The 20,175-nt window shown below is 47.8% G+C and overlaps 1 protein-coding gene across 3 annotated transcripts in view; it reads left to right on the top strand.

The window, feature by feature from the left end:
- LOC144146717 (sushi, von Willebrand factor type A, EGF and pentraxin domain-containing protein 1-like) overlaps positions 1 to 20,175 on the top strand; it is a 759,548-nt gene that overhangs the window by 715,750 nt on the left and 23,623 nt on the right. For all 3 annotated transcript variants that reach the window (XM_077678646.1, XM_077678652.1, XM_077678657.1), the window contains one exon: positions 10,579 to 10,782. In XM_077678646.1, coding sequence (XP_077534772.1) covers positions 10,579 to 10,782 — 204 coding nt within the window. The remainder of the gene's footprint in view (positions 1 to 10,578; positions 10,783 to 20,175) is intronic.

Below are 20,175 nucleotides of genomic sequence, written 5' to 3'. Positions count from 1 at the left end.
TGTATACGTCGTCACAACATGGCTTCGTAAATCTGTTTGATTTCAGCCTCCGCTTGCCGATGCTCTTTCCCCTGGTGTCGTTTTTCGTTTCAATTCTACGTTGAAGCCGCGTTTAAAGATATCGGCGCTGTTCGCAGCATGCTTGAAAACCAAGCAACAAGAGTGAGTCGCGCTTAACGATTAAGAAATAAGGAGGCATACTATCTGCACTATCTGCAACAATTCAGCCTTCCGGATAATTCGATGGAATTTTACGGTCCGGTTCTCTTACCTTACAAAACAAAAATATGGCCTAATTAATCGTGTTTTTGTGTGTCCTAGGTTCTGACTTTTTATCACGTTCCGAGTGACGTTCATTTGATATTTCGGTCCTGTCTTCGTTTCTACTGGCCGCGGAGAGTGCGAGGTTGTATTTGAGCCATAGGTGTCTGCATGATTCATCGGGATGCTGCCAGAAAAGTTCGTCTTTCTGTTTAAAAAATATGGGCTAATTTATCGCGCTTTTTTCTCTTGTCTTCCAACACCTTTCACGTTTCATATAGTACTTAGGAGGGAGAACCTCTGAGGACCACAGAAGGACGATAGACGTTCTCAGCTTGTGTGTACTGCCTGGTCCGGTAGAGGAGAACATACCCGGATACCAGTGCGGCTACACTGCTAGGAACGCTTCCTTGGATACAAGCGGTACTCGCTTATTAACAGGAGAGGATTTGGCCTCCCTGGAGTACCATTTCGGCTAGCAACCCCCACCCCCTGGCCCCCGAACAAGGCGCAGTCAGCTCAGCGACACACGGTAGCGCTGTGCTGAAAATATCTGGGTCCGGTCAGGCCACGGCTATAATTTGAACCTGGCAACGCTCAATACTGTAACTCCGTCGAGCAGGAGCAGCTTAGCTGTGTGATTAGAGGAGCTCTCAGGCGTTAAACAGGAAACCACCAGGTTACGCAAGGTTCTAAGAACAAGTGGGGGCTTTAAGCTGTTGAATATTGGGGATATTCCGTGCTACCGAGAGCATCGAGAAATGAACCAGCTTGGGGTTGGATTCGTGATCCACAAATGAATAGAGAATATGGAGGAATACTACCGCATCAGTAAGATGGTTGTCGTCTAGCGTCGTCTTGTTTTTCTTCCTCTTGTCCCTGCTCGGTTTGCTAATAATCATGTCTTATTCTGCCTATAAAACATGGCAAAATTTTTAAAAATAATAGAAATGGCAGGATGTTTAGGGGCGAGGAAGAAAGAGTTAGGAACTTGCTTTTAGCAGAAATAAGTATATATTCTCTCACAGACCAAACTGGTAGCACAAAGAACAGCATGAATGTGGCAATGAAAGTAGTGGAAAGGACCTATGGACATTGGTACGCTAGCAACGTTAGGCCAGGGAAGATTATTGAAAGGACTAGCCTGGTTCGCGAGGTTCGAACAGCAATTATAGACAAGCTGGGAAAGACGCCCAAGGGGGTGAAAAGAGGAAAAGACGCAGGAGATTGCGGGTTAATTGTATATCTACTATAGGATGGAGGAAATACTGTGCTAGGAAACCTTCCAAAATTATTCCCTAAACTCATAAATTCCTCAATGACAACCTACCGTTAACCTGTAAAACGCCATCACCAAACGACATAAGGAACGCCAGAGAGCTTACGTATTAAAGACCCGTCACCGTACTATTTGTTGCGCACGAATTATGTACCTCGTCAGAGCGACACCCTAGATTTTCACCAAATGAGATAAGAGGCTGGATTTGGAAAATGCTGCTCAACAATGGCTCACATTGATGCCTCCACCTAAATAAGAAAGGCGTTGAGAGAACATGGAGTTTTTTGCGCTTCTGAACAAGTTGCCCGCTTCTTTTGATTTCTTTCGTTTTTACTGGTATCCCTCTTCGCTACTGGTACCGTGATTCTGATATGCCTCTCCAGATCGAGTTTTTTTTTCAATTGTACGCTTTCCCGTCCACCTGCGTTACTGCATTGTCTTTCTGTTGATTTGTGTCGGGACCAGACACTCCTGTGCAAATGAAGCTCCTCGTCGACAAAGCAAGAACGCTCGCAACCCCCTTCATATCCATCACTGTCCCACGCGGGCTTTGTGAGGCGTATATCTTGACCATTTGGATCCGGGGTATCCGCAACCAGTGTGGCGCCAGCACCAGCGCACAGGCACGGAGGACTGCTCTGGCCGCTGCGGCATTCTAGTGCTTGGGGTTCCGGCTACGAGAGGTACCAGCTTTCGCCAATGGTAGTCGGAAACTCGTCCCAAGGCATGACACGTTGTTGCCTTGGAGGACACGCTACTACATTTAGGCTTCGTGCGCACGGGGTCGTCCTTAACCAAAAAGTGGCTGCGGCTTAACTCAGCTAACCCTGGGTATGCAAAGCGAAAGCTTGGCTTAGCCTGGTTAAGTCTTGGTGTCAATTGGTTAACCTTTGCTGGCTTACCCTTCCAACGGCCAGACGTCAGTGAAACTCGTCAGTAAACCAGTAAGCTGACACGCGCGTGTCAGCTTACTCCTTTAGAACCGGGCGTATAAAAAGCAAAACCGACAAACGCTGGCTCAGTATCACTACAGGCGTGCGCGGCAACATCGTCCGCGGAAAAATTCCCTCGCTCTCTCGTTCATCTTCATCTGGCAATTTATGCCCATCCCATGCAGGGATGGAGTGCTCCGTAAGTAACCATCATCCCGGATACCTAAGGGGCTACACTAAAAAAGTTCAACCATGCTAGGAAGGCTCTTAGGGGCACAAACAGCTTTCCTTCACTAGAAAATGATCTAGCCAACCTGGTGTAGTAGTTGGCCTTCACCTCCCATGACTGACCAACTCAACTCTCGGCCCTCAGTCCCCAGCAGCTGTAGAGCATCTGTCCACGGCGGCGGTCACAACAGCGATACAGCAGAGGGTGCTAAGAATCTCTGGGTCCGGACAGGCCGCCTTTGGAAATTGACCCTGGAAACGTTCAACGCACGCACTCTGTCTAGCGATGGAAGCCTAGCTGTACTACTAGAGGAGCTCTCGGACGTTAAGTGGGATATTATAGGGTTAAGAGAAGTTAGAAGGACAGGAGAAGGCTTCATGAAGCTCACTAGCGGGCATATTCTAGGCTACAGTGGACCCCAAGAGGAGAACGAACACGTGGTGGGATTTTTAATCCACAGAGAAATAGCAGGAAACGTGGAGGAGTTTTTCAGCATTAAGGAGAGAGTCGCGGCTGTTGCGATCAAGCTAAACAAGCGACGAAGGTTAAAGATAGTACAGGCCTATGCGCCAACAACCAGCTTTGATAATGAAGAAGGCAACAACGCAGTTCACGACTGTGAATGAAGACGCTAACGCAAACGTCAGTAAGAAGCAAATGGAAGAGAGGTCAGTGGGAAACTTCTGAATGAACAGTTGCGATAGTCGGGGAGACACACTGATAGGATTTGCAGAGAGGACTAACCTGAGGTTGATGAACGAATTTTTTTACAAACGAAAGAATAGGAAATGGACATGGAAAGGTGCCGATGGTACAACAAAAAACGAAATTGGCTTTACTTTAAGTAACCACGTAAGTATCGTGCAAGACGTAGAGGTGCCATGTACATTAGGAGCAGCGATCATAGGATGGCTAGATGCAAGCTAAGGCTGAATCTCAAAAGAGAAAGGAACTCGTGAAAACTAAGAAACGCCGCATGGAGTCAGTCAGAGCCAGATCGCAGGAGTGTAAATTAACTCTTCAAAACAAATTCTCGCTTTTGAACGAGTGGAACGAGGTCAGTGTAGACAGGCTAAATGACAACCTAACATCGGCACTCAATGAATCAGCAGCAGCTGTGGTAGAAGCAACATGTAGAGAACAAACTGAAAAACTAACTACGAAAATGAAGGAACTAATTGCCAAACGTAAGAACATGAAAGTGTCAAGTGCAGCGGATCGGATTGAATTAGCCGGGCTGTCAAAACTGATTAACAGAAATAAAACAAAAGATATTCGTGCATATAACATGGCAGTGATCGGGGAAACGCTGCAAATAGGGGTAGGCCTGAAAGCAACTAAGAGAAGGCTATCCATCGGCAAAGACAGGATGTATGCACTGAGAGATTATCAGGGAAACATTACACACTATTTGGACGAGATAATTAAGGTAGCAGAACGATTTTACACCAGGCTGTATGCCAGCGACGTTTACACCAGATTCTACACCAGGCTGTACACGAGCTCAATTTACGATGTCCCACTTGTAACCAAAGAGGAAGTTGGAAAGGCGCTCAAAGGCATAAAAATAGAAAAAGCTGCAGGAGATAGCGACATAACCGCAGATCTTTTGAATGAGGGAAGAGATATTGTACTGGAAAAGCTGGCTGTACTATTTTCGGAATGCTTAAAGACTCAAAAAGTACTTATATCTTGGAAAAACGCCACCATTATTCTGATTCATAAGAAGGGAAATTCTAAGGACATCAAGAATTAGAGAACCATCAGCCTACTCTCAGTTGTTCACAAGCTGTTTACAAAAGTTATAGTCAGCCGCATAGGTGACAGCCTGGATTACCATCAATCCAGAGAACAGGCTGGGTTTAAAGGGTACTCAACCATGGATCACATCCATGTGCTCAATAAAGTGATAAGAAAATCCGCAGAGTGCACTAAAATTTTTACATGGCATTTATAGATTACGATAAAGCGTTTGATTCTATACCCACCGCAGCCGTGCTAGAAGCACTAAAAGACCAGGGAACAGAGGAAACCTATATATGACTTTTAGAAGACATATACTACAAGGGATGCACGGGCAGGATAACCCTCTACAATCAAAGCGATAAATTTCTGATCCTAAAGGAGTAAGACAGGGAGATACCATCTCTCCAAAACTATTCACATCATGTCTGGAGGGGGTATTTAGAAAGCTTGACTGGGTTCACGTAGGATTAAGGATGTCCCCTTCTTGTTAGGAAATTAAATGATAGAAGTAGCAGAATATAATTTCCTCGGACAGATGGTTAGTGCTGAACCCAACCACGAGAGAGAAATCCGGCGCAGAATAGTTATGTGTTGGGGAGCACTCGGCTAGCACTCCCAAATAATGAAAAGTGATTTTCTCTCTCTCTCTCTGATGTACCTCTGTCACTCAAAAGAAAAATCTAGAACCAGTGCATACTGCCGGTGATGACATACGTAGCTGAAACTTGGCGGTTACTAAACAACTACAAAGCAAACTTACGTCGGCTCAACGTGCCATGTGACGAATAATGTTAGGAATAACACTCAGGGACAAGAAAAGAGCTACCTGGATCAGAGAACAAACTAGAGTTGTCGATATCATAGTTTAACTGAAGAAAAAGAAGTGGACTTGGGCTGGCCATGTAGTGAGACGAACCGACAAGGCCTGCTCGAAAGGCGCACGTAGTGGAGGCTTCGCCACAAGCAAAGGAGTGCGGCAAAAAGCACGAAGCATTGCAGCCCGCTGATTCGTGGCAATACCAAGAGATAGGTGTAGAAGAAGGGGAAGGCCGTTAACCCGATGGATTGATGAAATACGAACCTCGGGGGTAAACTGTGGACGCGAGCAGCGCAGGACAGGAGTGGTTGGAGGTCAATGGGAGAGGCCCTCGTCCTGCAGTGGAGCTGAGCAGGCTGATGATGATGAGGAACTTTTGATTTAGCTGTAAGTATTGTACAGCCTCCCAACTTTTTAATAATATAACGGGAGCGACGACCGACCGGCATGTGAGCGCCTTATCACGGTGTCCACCGGCAAAATAGGCGAGGGTACGCGAACGCGCATAGAACTATCTGTTGTGGGAGCGTCGTCAGCTCTGCTGTTCTCAGGGCAACACACCCCCTGTTTTAAAGCAAAGCTTTTTACCTCTACCCCCCAAGGGTTCTTTCGCGACCGTTGGTGTCACCAGAAAACTCCAGCGAACAAATAAAAGAATTTACAGGCACGGCCGGGAATCGAACCTGGAACTAATAGACTAACAAAGCGAGAACCCGTTGTCTTACCGATTTAGCTACGAGCCCACGCGAGAAACGGAGAAGACAAGTGTTGTACTCATCAAGCACATCTACGGGTTTATCCCATGCGTTCTCGCTGAATTCCTCGCTGACTCACGCCCGTCTAGCGGCCCTGTGCGCACCTTGCTCATATGCTAAGAGATATAAAAATTAAATGAAGGTCACACCAATGCATGACATCTCACTTCTAGTACACCAATGTGCTAAAGCCGGTGGCCTCCAGTGTTCACGTAAAAAATCACAGCTCCTTGTCATTCGCCCTCACGCCAAATCAAGGAATACATTCAAATATTCCTTGATGGCCAGGCCATCACTCCAAGCCCCAGCATCACGATCCTGGGCCTACATCTCGAGACTAACACCAAGAATGACGTCTCACATGATCAGGCGACTTGCCACCAAGAAGCGAGGCCTAAAGGAATTCGGTACCTTTCGATTAATTGAAGCTTTTGTCCTCTCGAGAGTCACTTACGTCAACCCCCTGTCTTCTTCTCGACAAGGAAGACATCGAGATGTTTTATATAATGATTAGAAAGGCGGTCGAGCAGGCCATTGGTCTTCTCATTAGTGCGTCTACACAGAGGCTGCTTAGCACGGGGCTCCATAACACGGTGGAAGAGCTGATAGAAGGACATCTTTCTAACAAGAAGGTCCGACTCAGAACTTCGGTGGGTAACCACATGTTTCACCAGATTGGCTGCGCAGCCCAGAATGTCACTCTGCTTGACGTACTCCCAGACTCTTGGCGACTAAAACTAAAGATGCTCCTTTTGCTTAGAAATATGAACCCCTCACATGACGAGGGTCACCGAAAAGCACGGGCTCAAGCGCTAAACACCACCCTCGGTGGGGATCATGCAGTTATCTACACAGACACCTCAAAACATCGAGGGCAGCAATACGCCATCATCGTGGCTACCTCCAGAACCAACCTCCTTGCGTGTACCTCGCTTAGGAACCAAGAAATGACGGCAGCAGAAGAGGCAGCCATCACCTTGGCTCTCACTCAACCAGGGGTTCGGAGGGTAGTCACCGATTCCCAGCAAGCCTAGTGGAATTACCAGTCGGGTTGGGTGTCCTGACCTGCACTGCGCGTGCTAAAAAACCACTCCCCAAACGGGTCCATTCAGCTCATCTGGACCCCCCCCCCCCTCACGCTTCAATGGAGGGCAACAAATACGCCCACCCACAAGCCTGCGCTTTTACCTCCCGTGCTATGGAGCTTCACGAGGACAGTTACCCGGTTTTCACGTTCATGGAGATAACCCAGGATTATCGCCTTCTGAGACAGACCGTGCCTTCGCCTTACCCTGACCTTTCCAGAGAACAAAAAACTACCCTACGGCTCATACAATCCGGGCTCCTTCCCACAGCCTACGCGTCTTCACTTAATGCATCCGAATCGCTATGACGCTGAATCTAAATTTTGCTCAGAAGTAGGAGCACTCCGCCCCGTAATCGGGGTGTGCGACTTGAGCCCTGAGCACCCTCCTCTCTTTCCGTCAACTACCCAACAAGAGCAATGGGAGATGCTGCTGTCCAGGCCCTCTCTACCTACCCAGCTTCAGCGGACAGGCCGCGCGGACTGCATATGGGCCCCAAAGAAGAAGGACTCACTACCCAGGGCTGCACTCTGGGCTGTTCAGAAATCTGAACAGAAGTATTTCTTCATCCTCCTCCTCCTTCTCTGCCGCAAATCTCGGAGAAGTCAGATCGTCTAACACCGGGTTGGAGCTTACTTTAGTTTTATAAAAAAAGTTTCCACTCTTGTGCTACACCAATACAACTCAACCAGACACCGTTCAAGCATAATGCATTGATTTAACCTTACCAAGAAAATCTCTTTGAAGTAATAAGTGGTGTGGTTAAGTGCATTTCACTTCTATCTGGCTTTACTATTTGTAGAGCGATGTGAGTGAATTTAAGTGACGTCGCATGGGTAATCGTTATGGGTGCCGTTTACAGCTTTGCTTTCCAACCACATTCACGGGGTGGATTGGCGCGATTTTTTTCTTCTCTTGCAAGGCCGTTTCGCTGCCGCCTAAGATAGCTAAGCAGCGGGGTGCGCAAAGTCATTTAGATGCAGTGGCAGGGGGTGTACCACTCTCAAGGAAACAGCGTAGCAGACGACACTCATACATCAGATAGCCCTATCCGCATGCGCGTACTCTCGCCTATTTCGCTGGTGAACACCGTGATAAGGCGCTGACATGCCGGTCGGTCGACGCGCCCGCTATATAATTAAAAATTTGGGAGGCCGTACTATTCGTTCAAAGCGTGCATTTGTCTGCGGTTTTGGTCCCGCATCTACGCGTAACATGTTGGAATAAACAATATGTCTTTTTTAGATGACAACTATTCTGTAGCTTAATAATTCTGCAATTTTCTTTCCCCACGAGCTCAATCAATCTACATGTGTACTGTGGCTGTTAGGTTTTACTCTTTACTGCCGCGTCCATTTCCTGCGCCGGACAACGCCAACACCGGTTTTCTCACAATGGGACACTAAATGCTTTCGCATTAAATGAACAGCGGGAGTACTTTTTTTTTTTACATACGTGAAAATATGAATTTTGAAGTGGCAGAAAAGAAAGATAATGGACAAAAATATGCACTGCGGTTGGAATCCAGACTCACGACATTCGGAGTACGTATCCAATGCCCTAGCAATTGGTCTACCTGGGCGGATGCATTCCCTTCAATTTCCTTGGGTATTTTAATGACAGTAGTCTTTTTGGGCTACTTAAAAGTGAAAATTTTAGTCTGCCTGCCTGTCTGTCTGTCCTTTTATTCAGCCGCTCTACCAAATTAAAGGAATTCTTCAACGAGGAGTTTATATGGGCAAAACATTTCCAAAACATTTCCAAACTACTTTCAAGTTGAACTTTATTTAACATGTTTCAAAAAATGCGTAATAATATTAAAGATCAGAAGAAATTCAGAGAATTGTCTACTAATGCGCAGCATTCTTAGGCCGCTTGTCTAGTGCGTAAGTTCTTTACAGCCAAATATGGTTATGAGTAGCTAAAGGTGTTACTTCCGCCAAATCTGCATTTTTGTGGATATGCAGGGTGTTACAGGTTAACTCATTTTCGCTATTTTTGTTAGTATTTCTAACGTTCTTTTGCAGACTTATTTAAGTGCGAGGCACTTTGGGGGCCCGGGTCTTATCTAGCCACCGCAGTCACGCGGTGTCACGCGTGCAAACAGAGGCTTCGAAAAGGTACCCCTGTGTCCCTCTATTCATACTCGATTCCGGACAAAAGGCAAAAGAATACATCAACAAGAGGTTTATAAAGGCAGAACCCTTCGAAACTCCTGGAACAACTATCACTGGTCACACATGTCCCCATTATTTAGCGCAATTAAAACTGCATGTGCATTTGAGGTAAAATATATGTACTTATCCCTGCGTCCATTTAGTTAGGAATGAAGTTTGGTTGGATTTTGCGATATCAAGAAAAAAAGTGGCCGTGGAACAAGAAAAAGCGACGCGTTCAAAATGGCGCAGAAAGGCTCCAGCACGTGCGAGATGAAAGCAAGCACAAAAAGAACAGACCTCCCGCTCGTGCTGTTCCAGGCAGAACAAGAAACAAAAGATAAAGTAGTAGTAGTAAAGTCCTTTATTGGGAAGGGACGGCCGGTTGGCCAGAGGGGGGAAATGGGAATAGCAGGGAGAGAGGATTAACACTTCTTGAATCTTCAAGGGTCGTACAGGATCTAATTGTCCATTGAAGATCTAATTGTCCAGTTTGAGGGACCGAGTGGGTTGTAGGCCTCGGCTCACACTCGAGCCAGACCGCTCTCAAGGGAAAAAGTGCCTAGCGCGGCGAGGAATTGGGGGTCATGGTATGGGGGATTATCTGGTGAAGAACCATTTGGGAGTGCATTTTCGAGAATATATCGATGGTCTGAGAATGCAGTGCAGTGCCAGATTAAATGATTTAGGTCCTCGATAGAAGTCGCTGAATAGTGCGGACAACGTAGGGGTAGTGACTTCCCAGGGTGATTCCATTTGTATATTGTGTGAGGAGTGAGACCAGCGTTCGCAAGGGTCTTATTAATGAAAATTTCGGCTGGGCGTGGTAGAGAAGGGACGCCGTGTGGGTAGCCAAGCGGAGTGCTTGATGCTAGGCGGCATCGGAGCGCGTGGCGAGCGTGGTCCAGTTGCAGGCGAAAGGGGGTGGGCGAGACAGCAGCAGGGGATTGGTCATCCAGCGGAGGGGTTACGAGGAGGCTCTCCCTAGCCGCATAGTGCGCGGTCTGGTTGCCATGTCCCTGCATCATGTGTCCCGGTATCCATGCCAGGCGAGCTTTAGTGCCCTTCTAAGCGAGTATGTTAACCATAGCTTGAATCTGGTGGACAGTAGGATGGTCAGAGAAAGCATTGTTGAACTCGTCAATGGCATTTTTGGAGTCAGTGAGAATACGAATGCGGGCAGGTAGTAAAGCAGAGACGTTGTAGGCAAGATAAAGAAAAAGATGTAAGCTGTCCCGGGACTTTACACGCGCCGCTGTGTGGATCGTCCCCGTGGTAAGCAGAATGACTGGGTGCTATTGCTGTTCCCACGCCGCAGCCACGTGCTCGCTGCCAGAGGTGGCGCACGGCTCGTTCCGGGAGCTGACGACGGAGCGGCCGCTGGACCCGGAGGAACTCATCGGCCACGGTACCCTGGTGGAGCTCGTGTGCGCCCGCGGTTTCCAGGTGCAGGGTCAGCCCGAGCTGCGCTGCTGGCAGGGAAACTGGACGCCCCCGGGCCTGCTCCCCGAGTGTTTGCCAGGTACCCTCTGCGTGTACACGCGCCGCCGTGCTGCCCTAATTATGCTGTGGCGAATGGCTGTGGCAAGCTTCGCGTTTGCGGCACTTGGCTTTGATGCGACAAGCTGCGCCGACTACGTAAAAAGAGAGCCGGTCGCGCCGCTTTTCTTGTCAGTGCCATCTCGACAACAAGGGATTGAGCGCCTCGCTCAGTTTCATTGTTGCACATTCTCGGGGCTATGCCGAAACCGTTGGGCGGTCACGAGGCTGTTTCACCACGATGCGACTGAATCACAATCATGGCGATGAAAAAGGACGAAGTAGGCAGACCATCTGGCTAAGAACAAATATGGTCTGCTCTGTGGCATTACTCAATGCAAGAACGACACTTTGTTTTTCGTTAACTGTCCAAGCGCAGATCCCATTTCGGAGTCGTCTAACGCCGCACCACGTTATTCGTAGCTTTGCTCCCCTGAAGGCTTCGGCAAATTTGTCGCTTAGGTGCACTGGGGCGAAGCATAGTACGTTTCTAGACTGCCATGGCGGAAAAGGCATAGAGTGACTCGGGCTAGAGAGGGAGTTCAAGCTCAGAGTGTAAACTCGAGACTGCGGGCGCGCAAGCGCGTAGATGAAGCAGCGCGCGTGCTGCACGGAAGGGCGTACGAATGCGATAAAGCCGAAAGCGCGTTCGCAAATGACGTTAAGTACCCTTCTCCTCGAAAACCATCTCTTTTTTAGAAACCATCTCCTGTCCCACACTGCTTCTTTCCAGTCGGATGAATGGTGATGCTCTTAAAAATGGTTAAATAAATACTGCCCTGCCAGGAAATTCCTGGGCAAGGAATGCGAAGCAGATCTCAGTCAGTCAGATTATTCGCCGCAAGTGGCCTCCATTGCAGTATGGGGGGGTACGTACTTCGTCACAAGGAGCACGTAGTTTATTTCGGGGCGCTTGACCTTGATGTCACTGCTATGCATAAGCGCGTCCAGGAGAGAACCAGAATATTACATTTCGCCATCACGCAATCATCTAGCACCTAAATAAAATACATAACAACCGAGTCAACCTCAGTTGGAAATTAGCGCTTGTGCTCGTTTGTCTCGTTCGGAAAGCCGCTGCTGCCGCGGTTGCCCCATCAAGTTGCAGCTGGTCGAGTAGCTGCGAGTCCTTCCCGGACGAACAGCCACTGGCCCGCTTGGAACGCCGACGCCGGCCAATGTCACTTGTGCGCGTGTTCGGAGTGGAGGGAGGGGGTAGGGGCGGCCCACGCGCAGCTAAAGGTTTCATGCTCTTACTGATGGAATGTCCGGTCAAGAAGATGGCCGGCGCGGTAATTAGTAACCAACAAACGCATGTGCTATCCGTTGGGATTTGAACCCGGGTCTTCACAATAGCAGCCCGATGCGTTACTGCTATGCTATTTCAGCACCTTCCGAGCGATAGAACAAAAGCTGTTGCCGTTGTTGTTCCTTTCTTGAACGCAGTTACCCACTTTATGGATCGACCGGGAATTTGGAGCTCTGAGGGGCTAATGTGCCCGCTTGAGAAAATTCAAAAGTACAAATTCGAAACGTCAAAGTTGTACAATATTGCCTGCCGCGTGACACCTGAACGCGATGTCACGCGAGTATAACAGGTGCATTTCAGCCGCGCGGAACCCAGATTCCGGGGAACTTGTGGCGTGTTTCAGTCTGCTCGCTGGCGCAGTTCGCGCAGCAAGAAGAGAAAAATGAAAGCGAGGAAACCGACGCAAAGGGAGTGTGGCACAAAAGAAGCCGGTCGAAGTAATTTAATCAAAAGAGAAAGAAATGAAAGCAAAGAAAGAGGCGCAAATGTGATGTTGCTGCAAATAAAAAAGTCTCCCCAGGCTTTCGCCTTCAAAGCTCGTAAGCAGACTTAAGTGCCCCGAACAATTTTTGTCCTGCTGATTTAACTAACACTTTCTCATTTAAAATTTAAAAAAAAATTTCCCCTACGAGTGTAATACCGCCAACGGGCATATTACGTATAGCCGACATTGTTTCAAATGAAGGGGTCGGGAGGTTGAGGCAGAAATTGGGTTGGGGGAAGGCGGGGAGGGGAGACGTGACGGCAGGTGTTGGGGCAACCCTCGTTGGGAGAGGGTTATGGGAAGATGACGGAGGTCATCGGTCATCGTCCAAGCTCCCCCGAATGGAGCGGTGGGCCCCAAGGGCTCCCCAGCCCTGCTGTGGTCTAACCGTACGCCGGGCGGCACCTCCTCTTGAAGGGCCTCTGGACCGACGCTTCTCCCGGTGTCTTCCTGAGCCACTGCCGCCGAACGCCATGTTCGATAAAACGTTTTCCTCCTCTTCCTCCTTCCAACCTAGGCACATGCGCCGTTCCAATGGCCACAGCGACTACGTGCACGTGTCGCGTGCACGCACGAGCAGTGCAATATAGCCCCAAAAAGCCACCCCGTTTCTTGACCAATCCCCACGTGGGTATTTGCCACTAGAAGAGGAACAACAACAACAACAACAACAAAAGCCAAGCATGCTCAGCTCCGATGCTGACCTTCAAAAAGCTCTCGTCCATCTATTCTCGGACGCCGCCTGTGCTCAAGGCGTACAGGCCGCCGCCTGAGGAGGGCAGGCGTTTTTGGGATCTTTCTTAGCTTTGGAAAAAATAAATTTGTTCATCATCGTCCTCATGTAGTAGTAATAAACAGTTATGAACGCGAGAGCCTCAGTTGTCTCATCAAACACGTAAGTGACCTATGGTCGTAGTCGTCGTTGTTTCGGGCAACACGAATTGTACCAAATAGACCGCCCCTGCAAACAGTAAATAAATAAAGAAACATTTCGATTATAGTGGGATTTGAATCCGTGCCGCCAGAGCACGAGGCCAATGGCTAACCACAGCTCCAACTAAGCACCCTTGATGTACGGAGCAAAACTAGCCTGATGTGTGCCCCGTGGCAGGGAAGCGCGACCTCAGAAGCTTTGAACAGCTGTGCACGCTGAGAAGACCTCCTGTAGTGGGAAAGCAGGCGCGTGAATTGCGGCCACTGTCCCTGTCGGGGTAATTTGCGCGCGAAGACGAAGAAATGAAAGTGGTGGAATAGGCGCAAACACGGTGAAGCGGTGAAGTCTCATGGTCGATGCCTTTCGCCTTCAAATCACATAACCAGAGTTAACTGCCCGCGATTTTTTTTTTTTTTTTTGACAGAAACACGTTTCAAGGTGGCAATGCACAATCAACGAGTGTCTTTCTCTTGCAATAGTGACCAGGGTTGCCAGGTCCCCAGAAAAAAAAAAAGTCGACGGATAATCGTCGACAATAGCCCCAAAAAGTCGCCACCTTGAACCGAAGGTCTGGAAAGAAGCCACATAAATCGCAATTTTAAGAAGACGATATTAGCCATTACTTTTCGATGGCCTTCGCGGGAAAAAAGGGGAAACTTCTGAGAAGTGGCAAACTGGACCATAAACATTATTCGTTTGCTATGGTGCAGGAAAGCAACAGATGATTAACATAGTATACAAATAAAGCTAAGATAGGTAAGTTTACTCGAAGCTGCACTGCGTGGAGGGCGTGCAGCTTCGCAGGTCATCCTTCTCTACAGAGTGGGAGGGCACTAAATTTCTTCCTCCCAGCGAATGACATGCGTCCGTCCCATAGCTAGTTAACACCTCGAAAGATTCCACCTTTATTTTAGCTGACACACACGTGACTGTCCCTTCCACTGCCCTGTCGTAGGCATCTTATTTTCTGTGCAACACACCAACCCAGGCAGAAACCGCTCGATTGCGGAGGACAGCTGCCAGGACGCATTGAGCGATGAGGCTCCCACGTTTAAATCTCCCACTACCACAATGCGCAGGTCATTGATATTGGCATTGAGCCCTGTTGTGCATGTATGCCCCCTCCCTCCCCCCCCCCCCCCCCCCCCTCCCAACCCGTGCACGCCTAAACCGGGAACCGGGGATGGGCGCCTAATGAGGCATGAAATACACCGGCGAAGGGAGAGAGAAAGACTTATCTAGTATTATTCTTCCGCCAGAAGAACAATGACCAGCTGGTCAACGAGGGCCGGCGACGCGACAATGTCGCTCGGAATGGCTTTCAAGCTAAAGAAGAATTATGTGCTCACGCCGGCGTTCCAACGGGGCAAGTTGCTTTCAACCGGCAGGAACCCGCAGCTAGTACAGGTGGGCGAGGTGGAATTTGAGGCGGCAACGGCCGCGGCTACATTATCGGCGGTGGTGGCGGCGGCGGCTTTCGGGCGTTTTTCCACCCATTCGAGCTGCTTTTGATTTTCCGCAATCATCTGATAGCGACGCTACGGCCTCTGTCTTCCGACTGCGCAACTTGTGAAAGAGGCATCGGTGGTGGAGAGGGGAATAACTGTTGTGAAAGAGGGGTCGGCGGTGGCGAAGAGGAGCCCCGGAGCGGCGCCGAGTAAATCTGCTTCACCGTAATGAAAACTGGGGGTGTGAGACACATACAGCTTCGCAGTAAAGTGTTCACATGCGCGAGCCTTCTCAAAGGTGCTTCAGCGTGGGAGAGTTCTGTCGAACAGCTATATTTTTTTACATTAGGAGGGCACTGTGTTCGCTAGCGTGTTCTCGCTACCATGTAGTCCGCATGCGAAGCACCAGCGGAATAATCTACACAAAAGCACCACCTGAAACCGACGCGAGAAACCAACCCCAGGGTTCACCAACGTATATATGCTTACATTACATGTAGATGAAACTTGCACATCACAAATCATAAAGAAGGTGGCTGATGGAAAGGCTTTCCTTCGATAAAGGTGAAGTTGGGAAGCTCTGAACGCGACGTTCGCTCCTGCGCCGAGTCAGTCCTCACAATGGGAACGAAAACGGACTTCTTCTAACGGCTTTCCGCATCGTAAAAACAGCGCATGCGGAGAGCATCACGTGGTTTACGGACCCTGCCAACTACTGGGGAGTACAAAAATGTTCGGCAACTAGCTAGGAGCCGCATCTCTCAGTGTGAGACTGCGAGGAATTTTGTGTCATGATAAAGTAAAAAGCCATGGTGCCTCACGCAACGGTGAACACACATTACACCGCGGCGTCAAATGTAGCCATGCGCCGCAGACTGGCCAACAAGCGAGCTTCGTGCTGGTTGCGTCGTGTTTCTTTCCCAACCATCCGCAGCCACAACAACCATAGATGCACTAACAAAAAACACAAACGTCACTAAAAAAGAGCTGAGACAAGTCTTCGCTGGAAACATATCAGAGCTTACGTCGAACAACCCATTAAAATTAACTTTCTAATTCAAAATTTATTTTCTAACCCGCAAAAGAATCCCCGAAACACCTGGCTTATTTTATGTGGTGTACTGGTGAAAAAGAGGGGAGCTGCAGATTAATTATGGCAACGTAGCGCTGAAACCTCCGTAAGTGAGGGGAGTGGACCAAACGTGAGTTGAACAAACTCCCTCTCCAAAGAAAAAGGAAAGTCAAATGTGCATGTTTTTCCGCAGATTTATTTTTCACGTTGTATACCGAAGAATTTAGAAGAGGTGTCAGAGAATTTTTGCTTTAAGGGGCATACATCTTAACGCTGAAGCGATTCGGGTACAGCATGGAGCTTGTTCGGGCGCCCAGGCCGGTTTGGAAAGAAAAGTAAAGGTTTGCTTAAAAAAAAAACTTTGATAGAAATAAAATATTTGCCTCTCGTGTCGTTTCTTCTCCCCTGTTCCTCCTCCCCCCAACAAACAACTAGTAGAGGATGTCGTCAAACATGGACAGGACGCCAAGAAGCAAACATGTTCGAGAAAAAAAAACGAATCAGGGTTCCGTCGTGACACCGTTGCGTATTATCGCGAGTGCTCAAAAGTTTCTGCCTTTGCTGTCCGAGTGGTGTAATTTCGCGGGGCACACACACGAAATAAAAAGTTCCGAGTGCACTCCGCTAAACACATTTACTTGGCGCGTGTCTTTATCTTTTCTTATCTTTTTTTTTCCCCTCAACAGTAGTTACACGTTGGTGTCTGTGTTCGTTGCTGACTCAAAAGAGTATCTTGGTCTCGAAAAAAATTCACCGATAAACTTTTTATGCAGGCTTCCTTCTGTGCCAGACTGTACAGTGTCTGGCGTGACTGGCAAAGCGCAACAAGTAACATAAATACCTCGAGTCTCAGTATTACCAGAGTCCTTCAATGCTTTACTGGTCACGAAACTGCTCCGTAACTCAATGGGAGAGCTTCATATGCTGCGTTTGGCCGCCGCGCGGTGGCGCCACCCTCTCACTGAGGTCACTCCTCGGGCAGGTTGCGTTGGCTCGAACGGCAGAGCCGCGGCGAGTTGTGTTTGCTTTGTGCGGGAAAAAATGTAACGTGCATATAGCGCTCTTGTGATGCGACTGAAGTAGTGCAACGACGATGCCGAACATGTGGTGCGTCCCGGGATGTCATTCCTTGAACAACGATACCACAGAAAATGTTTCCTTGTTCTGTTGACCGAGCGACGGGCAGCTGTGTGAGAAATGGAGGGGCGCCATTCCAAGGCAAGCAACGGGAGATTTCAGCTTCGATTATAAGTGTGCGACAGGGTATGGAAATGCACTGTGTGTGAGAATGGAAAAAGCAATGTACCCTTTTGATAGCATCGTGGACCTAGAATTGTTCAAGGCTAACTTAAAGCCGGATTTTTGTCATATCAGTCAGGTTGTAGCGGTGCTTCATTATACCTGTTTGCAAACTTGTATTACTTTGCGCTCAGGCTCGCGTGTAAAAAAAGCTTTGGGACGTCCTTGTGCTTTTACTTTTCATATTTCCGCGAATTATCCCTTAAAGTTTGCTTTGTTTGTTTTGTAACACAGTAACTCAACACAGCTATTATTCCCTCGCCACAAGATAATAAGCGCAAAACACATTTATGACTATCGCCTACTCTTTTCATTTTTCTTCTCAAATGAAAAGTTTAAAACATTTCTGAAGGCATGCTCAGATTTGAAAATTTGTAAAAGTGATTATCGCACACGTGGCAGCGATAGGTGGCTGGTACCACGCCGGCGCACGGGCTACATGCTGCAGTCCCTTAAACATAACGTGCCTTTTCTGCTTAACAGATATGAGAATAAACTGAACTCTGATGCGTGTACGCGCAAAGCACTGCGTGAATATTTTGTAAAGATAAGCTAGAGCATGGTTATTTTTTTTTAGTTATCATTACGTCATGATTACCGGTTTTACTGGCTTTGTGCACGTGTTTATTTCGTTATGCCTGCATTTCCTTGTGTGTGCATTATCTATGAACCAGCAATCTATTTAAAATGTAACTTTATATTCCTTGTATAAACATAGTGTAGCGACTGTTTCTATTTATTGCTCATTTGTTCTTTTTTTTTCTTCTTTTGTAATCTTCGGAATAGCGTGCAGTGGTATGGGCACGTCGTGTAGTATTTCTGCGTTTTTGTGCATCAGATGAAGGTCATCATGTAGTGATATTTTTATTTTTACTTTTTTTTACATGGTTCTGAAGGCATATGTTTGCTTCATGGAGCATTTTGATATCTTACAAGCATCCATATATTTATATTATCCTTTTTCACGTGATGCTGTCATGTATGCGGGCCCTCAGGCACCTTCAAGCGGTAGCTAGCCGCTTTTCGCCTGAGGGACCCCCAACACTGTTGTTGGAAATAAACTGATTTGATTTGATTTGATTTGATTTGTAACCGCGCGTGGCCGATTCCGGTTTCTTATCTGGCGTGTCAACCGGAGCGCCCGTTTGCTCTTTTTGTCGTACGTCCCGTCGGGCAATATTGTTTGATATGTAAAGGGTGCCACCTTGTCGCTAACTTGATTATTTGTTTCTTCGACAATGTTCTCGATCCTATTTCCATGGATCTGAAATTAATAACGTTCCAAGAGTAATGCATGCATAGTAAACGCCGCCCAAATCACTTTATCGACGTTCATCTCTTCACGCCACACTGCGGACTGCTTCTTAGGCGTTTGTGTTTCATTCTAGTCTTTTGTAGTGCAGAAGATCGCTAGCTCGCTGCGTTCAGAAAAGCTTTGCGTCGTCCTTGGCTACGTGGCAATTGTTAAGAAATAAAGATGCGCAGGCAGGGGGCGACAGTAGGGGGAGTAGAAGGGGAGGAACAGGAGGATCAGGGCGCTCACTGTCTCGCTAATCGACACCAACACCACATCGGAAGCCAGACGCTGGTCTTATTTCGCTACACATTTTCTGGTGCCGAAACCCGAGAAATGATTAGCGAGACAGTGAGCGCCCTGATCCTCCTCTTCCTCCCCTTCTACTCCCCCTATTGTCGCCCCCTGCCTGCGCATCTTTATTTCTTAACAGCAATATTCTGTTTCCTCCGTGTGCTGCACATCGCAGCGCGAAAAAATAAATTTTTGTACGCTGGACCACGTTCTTTTGTCTCCCTTCGTAACATTGAAATTTTTTGTTGCGTGTGATAAAATCAGTTTCATTATTCTTTTTTCGCTTCCTGTTTTTGCAAGGATTGCAAAGTGTGGAAGCAGAAAGACACATGGTGCAACATATATCTCTTCGTGTTTTGATTCTTTGTGTTTCTGCAGCGTTTTTAGATGTTCTGAAGTATGTACCCACTCATCGAAACGACAATACTATTGGGCTATCTCTTTTAGCGTTCTGTGCATTCTAGAGCAATCAGCGGATTCATTAAGCGTAGTCTCAACGACGCGTACTTGGTTTCTTTCAGTTTTTTATTGTATTATCGATAAGCCCGCAGCAGTCCGTGACTACACAGCTACCGTATGTGTGGTATTTACAACTTTGCTTTGAGAAAAGAAGCAATATAGATTTAAAAATCCGTAAACACGACGGCGCAGCGCTTGTGCCAGAGCACACAGAAGCCGTTGCCGTTCGCGGCCGAAGTCTACGGTAACTTACTTCGAAAAATAAAACCCCATTGAAGGCAGGTGATAAACACAATAACTGGACTATTCATCGCTAACTACTACAAAAAAAAACACACTTAATCAGCGCGCAGACACCAAAAGCAGCGAGCGTTTGCACGCCAAGAGCTGGCCAATACGCCGCACGCGCGGCGGCGGGATGACCTTCGTGCGGCGGTGGCGCCTGTAGTGGCGCGCGCGGTCCCTATATGAAGCGAGCGCCTAAGTTTCGTGACCAGTAAAGCATTGAAGGACTCTGGTATTACTTAGCCAGTATGATTGGGAAGAAATAAAGAAATCCTCAAGTACGCCACCTATTGTACTCCAGGTGTTGCTTCGACATGACTTCGTTCGCTTGACCACCCCAAAAAAAGATATTAAACCCTTTCCTTTATCCTTCCCCTCTCAATGTGGGCGATAGTTGTTTTTCCCCGCACATGAGGTTTTCTCCGCTTGCAAACGTGAAGAATACCGTAGAATATGGTACGAGGAATATAGGGAGTAGTCGAATTCTCGCAAATGTCG

Source organism: Haemaphysalis longicornis, unplaced genomic scaffold (assembly GCF_048455015.1).
Source record: "Haemaphysalis longicornis isolate Haplotype H1 unplaced genomic scaffold, Haemaphysalis longicornis Haplotype H1 scaffold_1, whole genome shotgun sequence".
Taxonomy (NCBI): Eukaryota; Metazoa; Arthropoda; class Arachnida; order Ixodida; family Ixodidae; genus Haemaphysalis; species Haemaphysalis longicornis.
This window is presented reverse-complemented; position numbering and strand designations above follow the sequence as displayed.